The 21,180-nt window shown below is 42.0% G+C and overlaps 3 protein-coding genes across 9 annotated transcripts in view; all 3 read right to left on the bottom strand.

Moving 5' to 3' along the window:
• The window catches only part of LOC6607375 (protein held out wings), a 36,429-nt gene extending 22,632 nt beyond the window's left edge, over window positions 1–13,797 (bottom strand). For 4 of the 7 annotated variants that reach the window (XM_032723680.1, XM_032723682.1, XM_032723681.1 and 1 more), the window contains exons 1-2: window positions 13,642–13,797; window positions 12,620–13,103 (exon numbers count right to left, since the gene is read on the bottom strand). In XM_032723680.1, coding sequence (XP_032579571.1) covers window positions 12,620–12,947 — 328 coding nt within the window. In that variant the 5' untranslated portion in view covers window positions 12,948–13,103; window positions 13,642–13,797. The remainder of the gene's footprint in view (window positions 1–12,619; window positions 13,104–13,641) is intronic. The other 3 variants (XM_002032112.2, XM_032723683.1, XM_032723685.1) reach the window with 1 other exon arrangement.
• Window positions 13,798–17,439: 3,642 nt separating this feature from the next.
• On the bottom strand, window positions 17,440–20,023 carry LOC6607374 (probable ATP-dependent RNA helicase pitchoune). The gene is made up of 5 exons (XM_002032111.2): window positions 19,823–20,023; window positions 19,541–19,762; window positions 18,645–19,331; window positions 17,958–18,583; window positions 17,440–17,876 (listed from the first exon to the last, which is right to left on the bottom strand). Exons 1-5 carry the CDS (start codon window positions 20,001–20,003, stop codon window positions 17,550–17,552), a joined length of 2,043 nt encoding a protein of 680 aa, XP_002032147.2. The 5' UTR covers window positions 20,004–20,023; the 3' UTR covers window positions 17,440–17,549.
• A 150-nt stretch (window positions 20,024–20,173) lies between these two features.
• Window positions 20,174–21,103, bottom strand: LOC6607373 (fas-associated death domain protein). The gene has a single exon (XM_002032110.2). The coding sequence runs from the start codon at window positions 21,075–21,077 to the stop codon at window positions 20,358–20,360; it is 720 nt and encodes a 239-aa protein (XP_002032146.1). The 5' UTR covers window positions 21,078–21,103; the 3' UTR covers window positions 20,174–20,357.
• Window positions 21,104–21,180: the final 77 nt, after the last annotated feature.

Below are 21,180 nucleotides of genomic sequence, written 5' to 3'. Positions count from 1 at the left end.
GAAAGTTGTTGGCTCAAGCGAACATAGACACACATTAGGCCCCGCTACGCCTCGAACTCCACTTATGTGGGTGGCACATAGTCATCATCATCAGCAGCAGATTACAGCGATTTTTCACATGCTCAGCGCCGCGCGGGCAACAATGAAAGAAAATACCTGTGCGACCAACTGCGGAGCAGCCTTGCAGCTTAACATTAAGCATTCGGAGCTGCCACACACAATCAGTTAAGAGCATCAAATGGGGGAAATGGGTTTGGCCAGGCCCAAACATTCAATCACCAATGGCAGACACTTCAACGACATTAAATACGTGTCAAAACAATCGGCAGCAATCAAACAATTAACGAGAAACAAAAGGTTTCGGCTAAAACAACTTCAGGCGCCTTGGCTATTTATGTTTCGTATTGGCAGCTACTTTTGTCGTTTCGGAGTATTCTACTTATATATCTTGCAACGATTCTGAGTAAATTTAATGTAAATATAACTTAATATTACATGCTGGGGCATGCCTCGTTTATTGTCATCATGTTCTAAAAGGGAATATGGTTTAAGAACCTGTCTATTTAAGACAATCGATGGATGTTTTAACATGTTCCACAACTCGTAAATATGTATTATAGGTATTCCCAACGATTCCAGCGAAGCTTAGAAATGATTCACTTGGTCCGTTCAGTTCATCCCACTGAAAATTGCAATTGAAACTGACGGCTGCATTGAGTCACGGGGAGAAACAAACAGTTTCACAGCTGTCCGGCTCATTAGATGTGTGTCCGCCGTAATAACCAAGCCACACTGGACCAACTTTAGTTCGTGAGAGCCGAGGGCAACCGCTGGCACTAGCAAAGAAAACAAACAAGTTTGCAAAATTGCTGGCCAAAAGAAAATACATAGCTGGCGAAAAATAAGAAAACAAAAAACAAGCAAAAGCCGCGTTAAATCAAACTGCAAACTGCAAGTTGCAGGCTGCAACTTGTCGTTGCCAAAAAACATTGCAAATGTTTGGCAGCGCTTGTTTTGCCATCACTGTCGATATTGGCTGAGCTGGTGCAGCAGTTGTCACTGGAAGGCATTGAGTCGAGCGAAGCAACTAGCCGCTAATCAATCAGTTCCCATGAGCACAATTTCCAGCAAAATGCCCCCACGTAGACGTTGTGGCCCAGTGAAAAGGCCCCAAAAACGAACCAAATAAATATGCAATCAATGCGTAAATTGCCACAAAATAAATGCCAAAGGAAAAGTAGAAATGAGGTCCCCAAACGAAAAGCCAGGATTTCAACTTTTGTGAACCCAGTTATTTTTGCTCCTCTGTCTGCATTACATATTTTTAAGCTTGCAAGCGGGGTTTGCATTTTGTATTTTTGGACGCCTCTTCTAAAAGCACATTTCCCCTCTTCAGCAAACAAATTTTTTCCTCTTTTGAGTGAAAACAAAATCTGACCAAATTATGAATACATACGACGAGGGACGTGGGCTCGAAGCATTTGAACCAAAGCAGGAAGCCACCCCCGGACCCTGTTCCCAAAGAAATGCACCCAAATAATTAATTAAGAGCGGCTTCCTACGGATGGGTTTAGGGTTTGAATTGTGCTCAATAACCCAGACCTCTATTGACAGGCACAAAACGATGCAAAAAAAAAACAAATCGAACAAATTGCTGAATAAAATTGAAGCCTTTAGTGCATAAATTTCATAGCTCAGTTGGTGGGGCAGCGAGAGATGAATGACAATTTACTCATTTGCTTGGTTAGTCACCTACGAAAAAAATAAAAAACGAGCTAATGAAACGGTAGTCGTCGACGACACACGCGCCCATTTCTATAAAGCAATTAACTGTTGCTGATTTTATGGCCCGCGGCTCATAAAAACTCAGCTCGACCAACAATGATATGATGATGATGATGGGCTGGCTGTGGGCACCCTTTGATCTGCGCTCCGCGCTCGTCGCCCGATTACAATGGCTGCTTAAGCCAATTAAAAGCTAACAATATCTAGTATAGCTAATAGGCGATATGTGTACTCAACCAATCAGGTTAGTGGCTTCACCCGTTCACCAACAGCCGACGGCATTTTGTTCTTGTCGGTAGGTGCTACCGTACATTGGCGATAAGGAAACTCACCTGCAAATAAACGAAAAGCATTTATTTTCAGATTAGATAAGATTAACACAATGCAATGGCGCTGATATAGTACAAACAACATTTGAAAGATGGATTTATGAGCTAGCTTGCGGCATTTAATCTGTCTTACGAGTATAGTTGCAGAAAATGTAGCTATTAACATCTTCTCTTTAAATCGAAATCTCCAGCAAAAAGAACACTCCTATTACCTTGAAAATCGGTAAGTATTTCATGGATTCATCGCGAGATGAAGGCATTTCAACTGCTGGATTCAGAAACTCGAGCGCCTCAATCAGTGGGAGAATACTCTGGCAGTCCAGAGATTCAACTTTTGTTATTTCCTTGATTCGTGGCCATTATTCTATTTCTAAGCATATTTATAGGATGCCCCACACTCCGAAAGTGTTGCTTTTCTTTGGGAGCTGCCATCGCTTCTGGCTTGTTTATTTCTGAAGTAGCCGAATGACTTTTCCGGACTACGTGTGGGGAGCGCACAAACAAGAAGATGATGATTCCGGGGGCCGGAGACGACACGACCGACCACAGAGTTCACGACCCCTCTTGTATTATAAATTTACAACAAATTGCCTTTGTTTTGTTTGAGCTTAGCGATTGCATTGGGGACTTTGCTTGATTAATTTTCGTTATACAAAATACACAATAAATTCGTACGGTCAGTTTCGAAAGCCTGTGTAAACACACCGATTTTCTCCAAGGAAATATAAAAACGGCTGCGTTCCATCAAATTCTCGTTATCCCTTATAGTGTGTTTTTATTACTAATTGTATATGTATGGAATTATGCGAGCGCAATGTACATTTATAAATATATGTATATATATATATTTTTTTGTTTTGAAAACACACAGCTTGTGTTCTGGCGGAAATTGAGAATTATTTTTTTCGAATAGAAACTGTGAAATGTTTTCGGTTGGTGCATAAACTGTGCCTATTGGAAAATTATTTGTAGCCAATGGCAGTTGGAGAAAGTTGCAGTTATGCGCCGTATTTGGATCTGGGCAACTTATGGGTGCTTATGTCATGCTTATAATATTTTCCCCTCATCCAAAATAAGCTGGAAGCCATTTGGAGCGGCCTAAATTTAATAGATCGAATGAAAGAGATGCGTAAGTCGCGTCTCATAATCAATATATCGCCCATACGCCGTGTGTAACACAGGCATCAAGGTGAAAACCTCTTTCTATCTGCCAACAGCACTTGATCACCACCTACCTAACTACCCGAAAACGAAATAGAAATGATATATTATGTACTCAATAGCCACCAACACGTAATTGTGTGTGTGTGTGTATGTAGCGTAATGTGCTTGACCAACATTGAAGTGTGGCCAACAACCAACAACTCGTTTTGAAACAAAAGCCAAAGTTGCCGCCTTTTCTTTTTGCCAGCCCGCCGTCGTGTTGCCTTGAATGGGATTTATTATAATAATAAATGTCTTTAAGTACACACACGCACATGTAGGTGGGTAGTCTCTTAGCCACTTTGGATACGGATTTTGGCTGAGTGTGCAACTTGTTCTTAACACCTTTGCGTCTCCTTTCCTTGTTCTTTCTGGCTTTTTCCGCCCACGTTTATGGTTTATTTTTAGTCTGGCCTCTCTCCCTTCCCTTTTCATTTCTTTTCTTTTCTTTAAGTTTATATTTATTTTCATTCGACCGCCTGTCTCCGCCTCAAGCGTCGCTTTGTGTAACAAACTATTTATCTGTGGGCTTCGAAATGTGCGTGGAAAAACCGGAAAAGCCTACGTAAAGCTATGAAAATGCAAGTGCACTCGACGTTCTCCTGAAGTCGATGTCGAAGTCGACTGTACGTGCATATTTAGACATGGTCTCCATATGCCAATGACATTCAGCTGTTTTCCAGCCGTTGATAAGCTATGAGTCGTCCTTGGCCAGTTGGAAAAAAAGAGGAAGATTGAGTGGAAGTTGTCAGTGTGGGCAGTTGGGTTTATGAAAGTGAAGCTTGGGCAGAGAACTCAGGGCCACATGTGCTCCTAGAAAGTGTCGTAAATAAATTAATGATCAGCCCACAATGGTAAGACTCTATATATTAAGTAAGATTCATGTTCTTCTTATAATTAAAGGTACGATTCAAACGATATTAAATAATAAATAAATTATAGCGTGTACATAAATTTAATTAATTAATTATTGGCATCAACCATTAAACGCATTTTATTATACACAAATAACACTTATAATTCAGAGCCCGCATTTAAGCATTTCAAATCCGCCCCAATAAGGAAACTTGCCTGAAAAAAAAAACACCCTTTAATTTGAATCGCTTGCATACAATTAATTTGAGTTCAGCCACTGCGATTCTTCTCAATCGCAGCTGAAACAGAGTTCCTTGAATGACAACACTACTAAAAAAAAATGCGACTTCATTGAGGAGCTGGCAATTAATTCATACGCCTACAGCAGCCACATGATTGACATGAGCAACGCTTGGGCGTCCATATAAAATGGCTTTTAACCCAAATACGCAGATACAAACAATACGTGGCTGGCTAACTCAGCACGACATTAAACATTTATGGCATATCAAAAACCAAAGCCAAAGAAACTGCCAAAAAAGAAAATCACTCAGGCAGCGGAAAGACACGCAAAAGTCACAAAAAGACAAAAATTAAAAGAAAAAATAAAAACAAAAAAAATTGAAAGCAAATGCAACGACATTTCCTCCCCCGCAGGTTGATTTGATTTGCACAGCTGATGTCAATTTCAAGAAAAAGGGACTTACTTAGCACATTTTATGTTTTATTGTTGTTATATTCACAAACCTTTCACTCGAAACTTTTCGATGGGCAAAATTGCAAAGATTTTGCCTAGTGAAATTCGGAAAAACGGAGCAAAACTGAAACGGCTGTTAAAAATTCCATCAGATACAACTGCCCATTAACAGATACAAGCAGCTACAGATACAAATACATCCGACAGGTAAACACACAACAAAGGACGTAACAACGTCGAAATGACTTTGGCTCACAAGATCCATTCATGATGCAAAAAGCAAACACGCGTTTCTTCTAGCGTTTCCCAATTGCACTCAGCGCGTTGAAAAAGTAACGAAATTGAGATACAAAGATACATAGATTGAGGACACTTGAGCTACGAGTGTTACAGCTACCTTTTAGCAGCAAAAAAATGTTTGAAAAACCAAATGGCATAGGTTGCATTGACTGATACTCTTTACTTCAAAAGCCAATGATTATAAGTGCAGTATTGCTTTATTTTATATGGCGGTAAAGAAGTTGAGAAATACATCTGCGTATTTCTCAACGGTATTCGTATCTTGATCTAATGCTTAAAATTCCCTCTTCCCCTGTTTTTATATTCCCCCTCTTATTTTTTAGCATTACGCTGCTGTTAATTGTCTCGAATCAATGATGCTGCTCATGGCTGTGAATAAATCGAGAGATAAGAAACAAACTACAACTACACGGCCAGAGTATCTTCATCTCAATCTGTATCCGTAGCAGCTTTTGTGTTTTTGTCTATGCTCACACGTTGTCGCTGTTTTTGGCTCAAAGTTTGTTTTGCTTTCCCACATATGACGCATTTTTGGGTCGTTGTTCGTGTCCAAATGTGTGCTGGTATGATTTCTTTTTAATGTTTTGTCATAGTTTTGAATAGCAGAGCACACGCCCCAAAAAGACCCAAAAAGTCAGAAAAAGGCGTTTGGTCGCCCAGTCTGTTGACAATTTGACTTTTGTTTTAATTTTTTCTTGTGTGGTTGTCAAGTGAATGCCTCATTATCTTAATTCCCCACTTAGAGGTTTTATTTGCACTATATTAAGATTGAGAGGTCGTTGTGGCTGTCTTCATGGGTGTGCAACTGTTTTTCGTTTATGAAATCAGTAATAACTTTTGCAATTAAAGGGAATGGAATGTTTGCTGACCGTTCAATGTCAGAGCCAAAACTCAAACGATGTTTAATGAATTTTCCCTACGATCCTCTAGCATCCAGGAAAATGTTTTTGCTGCATTTCCAGGGTGGAAAATTGCCCGATGCCCGCATTTCACACGCCACGTTAATGTCTGGGGGATTTTCGAAAGCAATTGAAAAATTAAATTGATTACCGATATAAATCGAATGGCAAATGCACATCGGTACAATAAAAATGATTCACTTGCGGCCGCTTCAAGTGGCATCCATCGTATGCCCATATAAGTATCTTCATACGTCGAGGAGTTGCAAGTTCGGGTTGAGAATCCCAGATACAGGCGACCGACCATATGGCATCGAGAGTCAAAAAGGCAACTTCAAAGGCATCACATCCACAATGTTGCCTCTTTGTATCTCTGACTCAAGTGTCCCTCCCCCTTTGGGCCCCCCTCCATTGTTTTTCCCTGCCTGCGCGTTTGTTATCAAATTGTTCAATTTGTACAGCTCGTCGGCTGCCTGCCTGGTGGCATATTAAAGCAATTGTCTAATGCCACATGGCTGCCGCTGCTGGTAGTCGCGTGCCTCATCGCGAGGGAGGCAGGAGGTGGTGCACAGAGAAAAATAAGTGGTAAGCTCAAAATTTATAGATATATTTCAAACAACCTGTAAAGCCAGCTGAATGGGATACATTTTAAATATGATTTTATTACTTTTTTTAACACACAATACTTCACAATTTAGTTATTTCCAAATTTATTTATCGGATACTTGGTGTTTCTTTCAGTGCAGCGAATGGAGAGTGGGCTAAGGAATGGGGCGCCATGCTGAAAGTTCCATGTGTTTTTTTTGCTGCGTGTGGGGAAGAAACCCGAGCATGTGAAAAATATTTTAATTACGCGCTTCTTTGTTTCCTCCATTATATTTTTAAGCTTTTTTTGAGTTGGCTATTTTTGTCAAAAATAATTCGTTTTGCCACAATAGCAACACCGAACATTTGATGCAGCCTGGCTATCAAATAACTTGGCAAATGACGTAATCACCGGGTTTGAGTGTGTGGGCGAGAGCTCGCTTAAAAGAATAGATATACATGCATACATATAAATATATACAATGAAACAAGGGGTTTCCAAGGAAAACGCTAATTGAAGGCTGAGTGCGGAAAGTTGTGCAGCTGCCAGGCGAAAACCCATGAGTTTTACGGCTAGAAATTGATACGATTTCAATTTAAGTCGCCACAAGCGAGAGCCAATAAATGGCGCCATTAAAAAATATAAATATAAATGTGTACATATATTTCAAGCCTAGAATATAAACAAGTCTTTGTTCTACCATTATTAGGATTGCAGCCCATTATCAAATCTGTCCACTCCCATGCACTTTCCATATTAAATTCGATCAGCCGCATCGAAAACTTCGTCATCAACCCCACAAACTTTCGCCAACGATCACTGCCCTTTTGATGCAATCTACTAACTGTTTAGCTCGATGTCGATGGCTTCATTTGCTTCTTTTTTAGCCATGGTCAACTTCCGTGCAAACGCATCGGTGCATTTTCGACCAACAGCCAGCCAATCACAAATCAAAACAAAGCAACCAACGATCGATGGTCATGACAAAAGATTTTAATTGAATTTGAAAACGCAATGAGACGTGTATGGGCAGGGGCTCGAATCGAATCGAATCGGGTTGGATTGGATTGGATCGTAGGGAATCGCACGGAATCGTTTGGGGTCGATTCGCTATTGTGCGGGCGGTAAGGATGGGAGCAAGGGAAAACGTGGAGGGTTACGCGTTCCGCATAACAATTGTCAACAAATTTATGAGCACGTCAGTTAGGGAACCTCATACCCAAAACCCGAAAGCCGTGCCTATGAAAATACTAACTTAAAATGCTCATGGCAGCTTGTGGCTATTACTGATGCACCGAAAAAAAAATTTCGTTTCATTTCATTAGAACTTGTGAAATATATAATATAATTAACATAAAACTTGTATTATTAATAATAGCTCTCAAAATCTAACTATAGGAAGTTTTCTATCATAAATTTAAGGTTTTATAAATGCGAAGTGGATCTTTGCAAAATAAACCAAACGAATCGCAACGCTGACTGATCAATGGAACGGCTCAAATATATCTTTTTAAAGCGAGGATGGGCCAATCATTTCCAATCATTTTTTTGCCTTTCAGCTCCAATGTGTTTGCATTCAACTCGGATCCGAAGACCAGCAGCCGCATTAATGTCAACAAGATACTTCAGTTTCCGATTTTAATGACTCTACCAATCGGCGGCAGTTCAGGCCTTCAAAATCAAAATTTTTGGTCAGAAGAAAACCAACGCCCTAAACGGTGAAAATCCAACGAAACGAAATTCCAACAGCTATGGTGGCAGGCGAAAACACATTTTCCAATAATCTAAATTTAGATTAAATGAAACACATTTCAAATTTTCATGAAAAATGTCGGACGGAGTGAAAGAGAAAAAATTCTGTATCCGACAAATGCCGAGGAACACATTCGGCCAACTATATATACACGTTTCTGTGCCTATATATATGTATATATTTATATATATGTATGTATATATAGATACATAGATCGGCCATATAAACATTCACATTGCGGGTGTACGTAATTTGATTTTGGTCGGCTCTTTTCTGGCATTTATCTCTCAGGTTGCTCGCTGCACATGATACAAACTTGGATGCGTATCTGACAGATGTATGTGGATATACACCTTGGGTTGCAGTAACAGCGAGCACAATTTCTATAATTATAACGCCCAGGTGTGGGCCCCACCGAATTCGAAAACAAAAACTAGAAATTTATCATATCTAGGGGCTTTAGATGACTGTTTGCTGTCCTCTGCCCAGGTAAACAAACGTCATGCGGAAGATGTGATATCTGCGAAACAAAAATGATATCTCCGAGTGCGATATAGTACGTGCAGTTATGCTTGGTCGCCGGCAATCCGAGATCCGAGATCGTAGAGCTTTTGCTCGGGCCTCTTGACGTCTTGACGTCTTGTCGTCATTTTTTGTTTTTTTTTTATTCACACAGTCTAGGCACACTTCAACTGTGCAAAATGCGACGACTATGAATAGCGGAGAGCCGAAAGCAGCAGATACAGATACTGCCGAGATACAGATACAGATTCGGGCGAAGAAACGTGCTCCAGCGGCGTGTGTCATAGAGCTATAGCTACATATCTAACAGATACAATGCGAGTGACTGCCTCTGCTGGCGGCCAAAAGATATTCTTCTTTTTGTTTCGTTTGGGGCGTGAGTCAGATCCAAAAAGCAAACAACACACTCGTCAAAATAACAACAAAAATTTATGTCAGCAGTGCCAAAAGCTTGAACGAATGAAGACGATAAAAAAGGCGGCAAATAAACAGAAGGCATACTATGCTTAAATACATATATAAATGTACAGTGTGTTTCGACAGTTTAGAAATATCAATTGATTTTGGTTCAAAGAGCAGACAGAAATTAATTAAAACGAAGCAAATCCAATTCTTAGATGTATAACCTCATCTTTAAATATTTCGAACTTTTAGGTAATTTACACCCAGCTTAATAAATTTAGAAAATGAAAACTTGTTTAGTTCTCAAATATATTAGCTCCAACTGCAGTGCCTTACAGCTGTGAAACGCACAGTAAGTACGCAGATATTTCCAAACAGACAGCCTGTGCATTTCAAGTGAACGGCCGAACGCCCAACAGGAAGCCAACTGATGATTGCGAGCAGAACGCCAAACCCCCAAGCCAACTTAGCTGCACACCCGCAATAATAAAAAACAATATATAAAAATAAAAACCAAAAAAAACAGCAACCGCAACCTCAAAAAGCGGCTATTGCTGTTGTTAGTGTTGCTTGAGGTAAGGCAGGAACCTAATTAGATCTCTCGAAATATCTCTGACAGACACAAAGTGTATGCAGGTAAATTTCAGAAATTTTTTAAGCTACTTAACATTTTTTTCAGCTTGCAACAAACACATCAAAAGTCAACAAATTTTATATGTGTTCTCGAAGTGATTAAGTTAAAATTATAATAAAATGAAAATTTCATAGGCGAATGTTTTCGTTCGATTGAGGAATTTAACACGTGAATAAAATAAAGTTAAGTACGTATTAAAATCAAAGATTTAAGCAGATCGTAATAAGTTCGAATTTGCGGGCTTTCATCAAAAGCAAACTCATGTAAGCCAAGGGAAATAGGTTAAAGAAATCAACGAAATAACATATAAATTCCAGTCGAGTTCGGATAATAAATTTGGCACCCTCTGGGAAAAGGGTAAAACATAAACAATTTTTCAGTTGCCCCAAAGACCGCATGTGAATGTGGGGTTTGCATTTGGATTTGGCCCGCATGTCAAGCTAACGAAAACAAAAACACAGCCCAGCGACGACAGCAATTGAAAAGAGAAAGTTGCAAAATGAGAAAAAACACAAAAACTTCTAGCAAGTTGAAAAGTTGAAAGCCGTTAGCGGTCGGGCCAAGTTAGCAGTCGAATACGGTCAGTATTCGTAAATAGTGGACGGCACTCGGGTTCCCAGGTCCCAAATCTCAAATCCCAAAAATCCAGTCCGACACCCTCCCACTAAGCTGATAAGCCAACGAGGTGGGTTTCAAATCTGTATTTTGTTTTGCCTATTTCAGCTCTTTGGATTTTGTAGTCTGGTGGAACGAGTTTTACAAATTGTCAACGCTTTGCTTTTAGCAAATACAATTTGTAGACGCAAACTAGTTTGCAGTTATGCCGAGACGAAACCAAAACAAGAATATAAGCTTTTGGGCGAGTTTTCCGACTGTGCGATACCTGGTACCTGGTAATCAATAATCTGATTGGTCTAGATAAGACCACCGACTTCTTGGATATTTTCCTAATGAAGAAAGAAATCAAGATCTTGCATCTTATTATACAGACCATTTGCTATCACATTTCCGGATTAATTGCAATAATTAAATGTTATTTAAATTGTAGTAGTAGTTATAAGCAAATTGATCAAGCGATATGGTAAAAACATATATTAAAAGTAATCCAAACATACGCTGTACATAATAAGTGTACCCTGGCCATCTAGCGGTACCTTGCAATCCGCAAATACCGCACCACGAGTATCTGAATCTGTGTATCTGTGCAACATAATTTTGTCATTACGAGGCGACACACACCCTCTTGGCCGGCCTGCATATGGGCAACAGATGTTGGGCAAATACAGAAACGAGAGCTCCGATATGCGAGATACAAGATACAAGATGCGACCAGGTAGTGCCACGCCCCCGCCCTTATCCCGCCCCGAAAGTTGACTTTTGTTGGTTTGCCTTTCAAAGTGTTTGCTTCGTTGCCGTATATATTTATTCATATTTTCTTTTTTTTTTTTGATTTTTCGGTTTTTGAGGCAAAGCGTGGGCAGTTGAGGTAAATCTTTCGTATTTCAGATAAGTTTGCTACACTTTCAGTGCACAGAGCAAAACAAATCGTTGTTAAATGGATCCAATAATTTTCGATATTTAAAAATTTTAAAACTTTTAGCATATGATGAATAAAATGATCTCTTATCACATCATTCCACACCACATTATTGTTTCTTTCTGTGTTGGGGGTTCCCCCCTGGGGTTTCGCATCTCCTTCTGTGTCCCTTCAAATCCACGCCTCCCTTCTTGTTGGTTTACGAATGGCCGAGTCAACAAAGAATTCATAATAGGAACAACAAAGGCTGCACTGGCAGTCAAGTGTGGAGCCAAGAAGACAAAAGGAGAGAGCACGGAGAGAGGTGTAAGTAGTGTGCGCTCGCGAAGAGGCGCACAAAAAGGAAGTAACTAAAAATAACAAACATCTCGTTTGGGTTTGTAAGGTGGAATGAACTCAGAACCCGCAATGGAGAAGATGCAGAAAAGGAGACGCCGAGGAGACAAACCAGACACCCAGAGATCCATGGCCCAAAACTGATTGAACTACAGTGATCACTTGGTTAGAGGCACCCTAATTATTAGCACGCCTGGCCCTCACGATTGAAAATGAAGTCACCACTTAAAATAACATATTTACTCATTTAATCTCTCACATTTACCCAAAGTAAATGTGTTCTAAATACCTGCAGTCTCTGTAATACATGTTTACAATAAATCCCGCTAGATTCTCGGAATTAAAGTGCTTTGCAAATATTTTTTGATTTGATTTTGATTAAAACAGATATAAACCAAATTGTAATGGCATCGATTTGTATACTACAATAGTTTAATGTTCCTTTCATAAATTTTCGGAATACGAACACAAATTTAAAGTACATTCTAGAGTTAAATAACTAAACATTATACCAAGGATATCTAAATTTATTTTTTGTGTAGCTTAAATTCTTAAAACTGATATTAAAGCATTATCAGATTTAATATATAACAAATTCCGAATGGTACAGGATATTGTCACAATAACAAACTTTTTATGGACTTCAATAAGACTGTTCGTGCCGTTTGATTCAAAAAAGGCTAGCTAGTGTTTTTTATCCTGCCGCTGAGTCTTTGATCCGCGATTAGGATGATCCTGTGACTTGGAGGGATCTTACTCGGTTTGAGTTTTAGCGACTTACCTTCGTCCAGCAGGCGTTCGACGTGGGTGAAGACGTTGGGGAAGGCGGCCAGCTGCTTGCGGTCCTTGAGCAACTGGGCCAGATAGTCGGCGATGCTCTGTGTGCTCTGCTGCTGCTGCTGCGGGGTCAAGTGCTGCGGGGTCATGGGGACCACCACCTGCGGCGCCTGTTGCTGCTGCTGTGCCTGAGCCTGGGCCTGAGCCTGGGCTTGAGCTTGGGCTTGAGCCTGCTGCTGTTGCGCGACCGCAACAACTGCTGCGGCTGCCTGTTGCTGCAAGTGCTGCTGCAGTTGCTGTTGCACAACGGCTTTGCTCTCACAGACACTCATTTTGCTGCGTGCGTGTGTGATGTGTGGGTTTTTGGAAACTTTTTATTTTGTTCTCGTCGAGATTCTGGTTTTCAACTTTCAACTTTCCTTGGGTCTCTGCTTTCTTTACTTAGTGCACACTTTTTTTTAGTTGTTTTTGCTACTTTTAACACGTTACTGTGGGAGTTGGGAAATTCATTAAGTTTCGTACGCGAGCGATATTGAAAACGGAAAACGAAATGAAAACAACTCCGCCCAAAAGTATTTTTTACGATCGGCAGCAACAACAATGCGAGAGATACTGAGAGAGCGCAGCAAGTCGAAAGCGAAGGCAGAAAATTCCTCGGCGATCGCTCACTCACACACGGACAATATACAGTAAAACTGTATATGCGACGGAGATGAATGAAAGCAGAATGTCAAAATAGCTGCCTCTCTCTCTCCCTCGCTCATTTGGCTGCTGCAACAGCAAATACAACAAAAAGTATTTAAATAAATTTTATATTCAAATTTCTACGTTTTGAAGATAGAAAGGTATAAATTCCTTTGCCTGGATATGTACCGAGTGTACAAGGCCACTTAAACGATCTCAAAACGCAGCAAACTTCGCAGAAATATGCACAGTTGCTGATTATGTATTTGTTGTTGCTGCTGGGTGGCTTTGGCTTTTATTCATTTCGTTTTGTTTCGAAAGTATTTTGTTTTTGAAACACACTTCTCTTCTCTGAGGACTCCTTTCCTTTGTTTATTTGATATATGTGTATATGGATTTTATTCGAGTCGGGCAATAGCGAACGGATCTCGGGACTTTACTGAACGATTCCTCCTAATTTTCCTACCACTGAACCGTGCGCAAAGAAAGAGAAAAAGAAACTGAATGCGAAGCGAAGAGCACAAAACGTTGTAAGTGTGAGATCATGCCAGTGCGATCGTGGGGTGGTGGTTTCAGAGTGCTCTTGTTTCTCTGCTCTCTCGGTTAGTGACGTCACAAAGTATGGTTGCTTTTAAAAAATAGTTAAGACAAAATATTTAGCTATATATTTGGGGTACTTTCATGTAAATTCTTTTATATTTCTAACGAATCAGTGCTTTTAAATACTCGGTGATGTATAGTCAATATTTGCATAACCATTTCCAAAGTAAAATACCCCAATATCAAACTTTTTGACGTCAATTTCTCTCTGACTTGGCTCTCTCGCACCCTACTGCTAGCATGCGAGATCACCCATCAGCGTTGCCATTCCGCTCAAACAGAGTTGCGCAGCTGGTTAACTTATTACACATATTTTGCCCAAAAGTGCAAATATAAAAGTTAATAAATGGCCAAATAAGTTAAAAGCAACTAAATACAAAGGTGGTCCATTAATATTCTGCCAAATGGAGCCTAGTTAATGCATTAATTGACTAACAATATTCAGCGTTGCCACCAGGTCGCTGGGTGGGCCACAATTTGGCGCGTTGGCGTTGATTTTGAATTAATTAAGACACTGCGCTGTGGGGGCATTAATTGCGCACGGAAATTGCTGGCAGATTAGAACCAAGCGGCATTTTGTTTCGCCGGACATATGCGGGGGCTAGCATCTGGGCCCCAAGCCCAAAACACCATGCAAATGAGCCCCCGAACCCGTACTGGCCAAATGCTGGTGTTAACTTGGTTAACTCTGCCGCAAAACGCGAAATGTATGTGGGAAAATTGGCATTCGCGAGCGTTTCGATGGACGCACCATATAAGCGACCCTAGGCCGGCGACAACTTTTACTTTCCATCGCGAAAGACACTTTTCGCTGGCTTCCGTGTGGTTGGCGAATTTCACAAAAATTCAACACATTAGCAAGATATTACGTACTAAAAATAATTTATTATCGTTACAATTTTACTTTTATTCTAAAATTTGACTCTGGTTCTGTTTACATTTAGGTCCTTCCAATATTACAACTCTTGTGTTTTCAACAATATTTTGATATATATGTATGAGGATCACTTCATTGCAACAGCCACCCTCAACGGAACCCAAAATTTCTGGGGCGGCACATCTAGCTAACACCAGGCATGGGGCAAGATCCGATTTTTGAAACCCGCATGCATCAAAATGAGACGTGAAAGTTTAAAGTGGCCAAAGTTGTGGATGGACAGCGGTTTGGTCGTTCCATTGGAAAGCAGACTCCCACCACCGGACCTCACCTGGCCAAGTTTCACAGTCCGGCCACAAGTCCCACCAAATTTGTGTGCACTTGGCTCAAACCGATCGGAATTGGCCTGTGTGTGGGCCGACATTAAATGTGTTGTACGGCCCCATTATATAGTTTTAGTGCCATTGAAAAATGTGTCAATGTGCGTGGCGATTGAGACATTGTTTGCTTATGGGATGGATATCCGATTTAAATCTCTGGGCCACAGACCGAAGCCCTTTCCAATCCGCACACCCACGTCGTCCATTGGACATCTGGCCAAGTCCGAAGTGGCAAGTTTTCCTTGGGCCGTTAATCTCTCTAGGGCTTTGGAATTTGCCCTTTTGAATATGGTGTTTTTCATTGTGAGTAGGTCGTTTTGGGCGGCACTTTCGGTTTTGGAAAACGGAAATACAAAAGTTTTCCAGCAGCTGTAAAGTTAGGCGAGAAAAATGCTTGAATTGGTTAAACTTGAGTGTAAATTTAAGTTGAAAAGTCGATGCACCATTAATACAAGCACCTAAATCTAAAGTCTTTCGCCGCCTTCAAGAGGAGTGAGTTATTACTAAGAACAGCGAGATATTGCATCCCAAATGCAATTCGATTGTTTGACCAATTCGCCTGCTTAAAAGGAAGTGGTTCCAACGATTGACAACCTGCCAGGCGGCGCTAACACTACTTTGCTGGTCCGGGAATCCTTTTTTGGCCACTGCACGTTTGTGTCGCATGCAAATTTGGCCAAGACATTTAGCGGCTTTGTGGCCTAAACGACAAATTAAACATTCTTTTTCTTAATTTACCTCCGACACAGAAAAAAACCATTGGGTGTGAGAGTGTGTAATTAGCAATATGTTGGCCAAAAGCCAGGCGGCAGTCGGCCATTAACCAGTTCCCAGTTGTTTCCATTACGCATGAGACGCGGCCGTGTGGGCGCCACCGGTTGAGTTTGTCAGTTTTAGGGTGCCACAAAGAAACTGAACTGCAACACCCACACAGATAGTAAGTATCTGTCAGATACAAAAGTGTCCAGAGTGGTTTGGTTTTTGACCATGCTCACAAGTGTGGGGCTTTAATGAATACAATTTATTTATAGTATCTACAGATTTTATGTGTATTCTTAGCTTGTTATTAAAATGTAATATTTATGTTTTCCCCAATATTTACCAATTTTTTTTTCCAACCATATTTTTGTCGCCTGTGCGAATGCATTTTCTGTGTCACACGTCGCAGCGACCCACAGGTGAAACTCCTTCCCCGTTCCCCCGTCATCCGTTTTCCGAATCCATTCATAAAGTTTCCACTTTGCATATTGTGCCCGACCAGCTGATTGGATTCAACAAAACGCAGTCTGGGCAAAACTAATCCAACCACGATCCGCAAAGTACTCATGAATGAGTAAACTCGAGCGCGTTGGCTTTTTCATTCACAGAAACAACGTTAACTTGGCTTTTAGAAACAAGTGCTAGTGGCAAGTGGGCAGTGGCGCGGGCGGTGAGGGGGCGTGTGCGTGTGGGCGTACCGCGTTGTGGTCTCCAAACGTTCGTCACGCCCACGACCCCAACAACATCCAATTTGCGCACTTACAGAAACTCGATAACTTGAAAATATTTCAAAGTTCATAGTTAAAAAAAAAAAAAAACAATTAAGTAAAGGGGTTAAACTACTATTTACTCTACACTTAATGTTTTAAAAATCGACTTCTTTAAGTGCAAAACCTGCGCAAAATATTATTTAATCGAAAGATGGTGTATTCCTTTTATGAAACTTCAAGAAAAAGATGATCGTAATCCCTATAAGCTTCCTTGTTATAATTTTGACTAATTTAAAAACTAAAATACCTTAAGTTCTACTACGAACTGTAGATTAAAGATTCAATTATATTCAAGCCAAGGTGGCCCGCAATTATATTTTCGTATTGTGGGTGATGGAATCTCTTCAAAACGGCGGCCTAAACGAGTTTTATTGGAAAATTGATCGCTGCCCAATGCTGTTTCAATTGGCCAATGCAGTGGCGCAGTGGGCGCCCGTAAGCCAGCAATTGATTAAGCGCCCGATCATCGATTAGTTGGCCCAACAATAGCGTCGCCCCCGTTTAGGAGGGACTTGGACTGGGCGAGCATGGGCCTAAAAGTAGCACAATTTGGCGAGCGACAGACGAAATAAAAAAGCGCAATCGGCCAAATTTGGGGAGGCGACTCAGCTCGACTCGACGGCGACAACAATAAACATTTGAAACAACAAGCGGCAAATAAGGAGAAGTCACATCCGCATCGAGAGATCGAGTGGGATGCCAGTTGTTAATGATTATGATGATGATGACCTGGCCAAATGGTTACGTGCATTCGTGAATTGGAAACATTTAGTTTTATATCTTTTGCTTATTTGTATAAACACACTCAAGTAAAGCAGCTGATTTACAATATGCAACGGTATATCTCTGCCTAAATCTAAAAAATTAACGCATAAACTTCTTGGCCTGGTCGCGGTTGACCTGCTTGAAGTGCCGCTGCTTGGAGGCCGATCCCTCGTTCATTTTCTTGTAGAACCCAAAACCGCCGCCGCCCACTCGCTTTTCCGGTCGCTCCCGCTTGGCCGCGCCCACCTTCAGGTCAACTACGGGTGGCACCAGGAATCCAAAGCTTTTCGCAACCGCCTGCAGGTCCAGCGTGTTCACATTGAAGATCTGCTTCAACTGATGCGAGTCGTACGCGCGCACATACGACTTAAAGGCTTCCTTGGCCGACTGGTTTAGGAAATAGTTCTTGGCGATCAGTTTCTCAAGCTGCAACGGATAAGAAACATAAGAATTAGATCAGACCTTAATCCATAGGTTACAATTTTAACGCAAAAAAAGAGCACCCACCTGCAGTTGAATATCAGCTATCTTCTGCCAGGAGAACTCGAACTCGTTGAGCGGCACCTTGGCGGCCTTAAGGTAGCGCAGGAAGCCCAGCTCCTCCGGTCGCATCAGAAGGAGGGCGTGACCCGAGGTGCCCGATCCTCTGGCCGTTCGGCCCACCCTGTGAATATATTCGCGTGGATCATCTGGAGGATCGTACTGCACAATCCAATCGACTTGCGGAATGTCCAATCCACGAGCAGCCACATCCGTACATAAGAGAATTCCAGATTCCGCGTTGCAGAACTGGAAGAAAGTGGTCGTTCGTTTCGTTTGCTTTTGTTTACCGTGAATGGAGGTCACTGGCAGATCAATGTAGTTGAAAAGCTCGTGGTGGTACTTGACGGACATGCAGGACGAGAAGAACACCATCACCTTCTTCTTGCGATTCTTTTTGAGGAACGTGAAGAGCACGAGCAGGCGCTTCTCCGAGGGGCACACAATGTATCCCTGCTCGAGTCCATCTACAGTCGCGGTGTCCTGGTTATCGTGAACACCCACATAAATTGGCTCCGACTTAAGGGCCAGCTTGGAAAGCGCTTCGATGCGAGCCGTCTGTGTGGCCGAAAAGAGCATCGTCTGGCGGCGTTCTGAAAGATAAAGTTAGTTTAAAAATACAATTAGAACCTTTAATAGATACTCGTAACTCACTTGGCAGCAGATTAATAATTTGCTTAAGCTCCTCCTCAAAACCGATCTCCAGAATCCGATCCACTTCATCGATAATCAGGCACTGAAGGTTCTTGTACAGAAAGTCAGGCGAGTTTTGTAAATGATCCAACAGACGACCCGGTGTGGCCACCAGTATGTTGATGCCCTTGCCCAACTTCTCGCTCTCCACCTGCCGATTGGAGCCGCCCATCACCAAGCCATAAGTGTGATGGTGGTGTGCCATCAGTTCTTTGAGCACACCGAAAGTCTGCATGGACAGCTCTCGGGTAGGTGAGATGATGATCACACCGGTGCCATTGCGTGGCATAAACCTCAGCTTGTTTATCAGCTCGACGGCGGGTATCAGGAAGGCCAGGGTCTTGCCGGAACCCGTCTGGGCAGCACCCACCAGATCGCGTCCCTTTAGTAGGGGTGTCAGTGATTTCGCCTGAATTTCAGTCATCTCGGTAAAACCCATCTCCTTAATGGCTCGCAATGTGGCCTCGGACACGGCGCCCTTTAGGGAGGCAAAGCTGCGATCATCCGAATCTCGGTAGTCCAGAGCAGCCAGAGAGGATTCCACAGTAAAGGGCTTGTCGTCTTTAGCTGGTTTGCCATTCTGTGCCTTGGACTTGTTGGGAAGCAACTTCGTTTTCTTGGCTGGCACAGGCTCTTCTTCATCTTCATCTGAAATAGGTAATCTTGGTTAATTTTGGGTTTCTCAGGAATACAGTATTCCAATATTTGATATAATTCAGTTGGTTTTTAAATGGATTTCATGCCTGCCCTGGGCAACATTAACTCGCTGCTCCAGAGCTGCTCAAATTCGCCTTTAAAAATCATCATTATTATATGTAGCTAGAACGAATTCCCTAAATATCGACTCTATTACTAACCTTCCTGCTGGTCATCGTCTTCACTTCCGCTGTCCACATCGTCCTCATCAACTTCGGCTACTTCGTCCACATCGCTATCCTCATCTGCCTCATCCTCCTGCTCATCGTCATCGGATTCCGAATCCGAGTTGGCCACCTGAATTTCTTGCTTTTTTGAAGGCTGTTTTTGTTGCTTCTTCTTGGGCAGCGGCGCCTCCTGGAAATCTTCCTCTAAGTCGTCATCTGCCGGTCGAAAAGTGAATATTACATATTTTTACAATGCACACATGTTTTCAATCGTACCCTCATCCTCGGCCACATGCTTTTTACTGAGTATCTCGGGTTTTTTACTGGGTTTATTGCCATTTTGTTTGGATGGCTCCTGCTTTTGGGCCTTCTTGTTTCCCTTCTTCTGCGAGAGCTCCTTCTTCATCTTCTCCCGCTTAACGATCTTCTTCATCAGCAGCTTCTCCCGAATAGACATATTGCTAACTATGTATGCTTTTTAATACACTTTAATGGTTAAAAACAGAATTCTCAAATAAAATATTGCGCGCACGTGTTGCTAACCATTCACCCCGAAACAAACGATAGCCAGCCAGCTGTGCTTATCGATAATCGCCAATTCGATAGTTCCACGCAAAAGGTGGATAAGAGAATCAAATTAATCTATCTATTATCATTCAAAATGGGAATCACATTTTCTTATCATAAGATCATGATTTTTAGTATGCGATTTTTATGATCTGGTATAAAGGCAAGGATAAAGGCAACACATTGTTGCTCTCCAGCACAATAATAACTAAAATCATAACAAAATTCATGTAAAGAATGCTTTCTAATGCGACATTATCTGCTCCACGTTCTTGCGCAGATCATTGCGACCACAATCGCCCAGGGCGCGACACAGACGAAGCAGAAAGTGCTTGGGATCGTGGCAATCGTCCTCTTCGATGACCTGCAGCAGTCGCAGAATCTGGGACTTCAGGTCGTGCGGGTAACGCTCCTCGATGGTGTCCATTTGGCCCTCGCCTATGCCCGCCGATCGGCCCAGTCGTCGCCAATAGCGACCCAGTTCCTGGGATATTTTCTTAAAAACCGCCGTTCGTTTGCTATCCGTAAAAGCAGCTGGGGTGGCATAGTTTTGGATTCCTGATGGAAGCACAGCGGCAGCTAGTGCCGAAACTGATGGCTGAGCACCCTGGGACGCTGGCGCAATCCGGAGCTGCTGACGAAGTTCCTCGGCCAATCGGAGTTCCTGGTACACATTCACCGGACGTCCACGAAAGTTTTCCGGTGGAGTGTAGTTGCTCAGAGCCTCGATGAGCTGCGGCATATTGCCCGACATCCGGCGCAGTGGCTCCACATTGTCCTCCGACAGTTCGTCCGCTCGTTCCAGGCAGTCAATTAAATCCTCAATGGTTCGTATGCAATCCAATCTGCGTTGCGAACCGATCTCATCAGCAAGGGTTTGTTTCAAGTCCTCCACGTCCTCGGTGCATCCCTCGATGGCGATCTGTTTGAGGATGTCGTAGCTCCAGTGCTTGCCTTCTACCATTGTGACTAATTTACAGAGACGGTATTTTCAGCGGTCAAAAGTTCCCAAAATTTATCACTTATTCAGTATGACCGTATTTCCTTACCTGTTATCAATCAGCACT

The sequence above is a fragment of the Drosophila sechellia genome, chromosome 3R (assembly GCF_004382195.2).
Source record: "Drosophila sechellia strain sech25 chromosome 3R, ASM438219v1, whole genome shotgun sequence".
NCBI lineage: Eukaryota > Metazoa > Arthropoda > Insecta > Diptera > Drosophilidae > Drosophila > Drosophila sechellia.
Note: the sequence above shows the minus strand (reverse complement) of the source record. Positions and strands in the feature narration are given on the sequence as shown.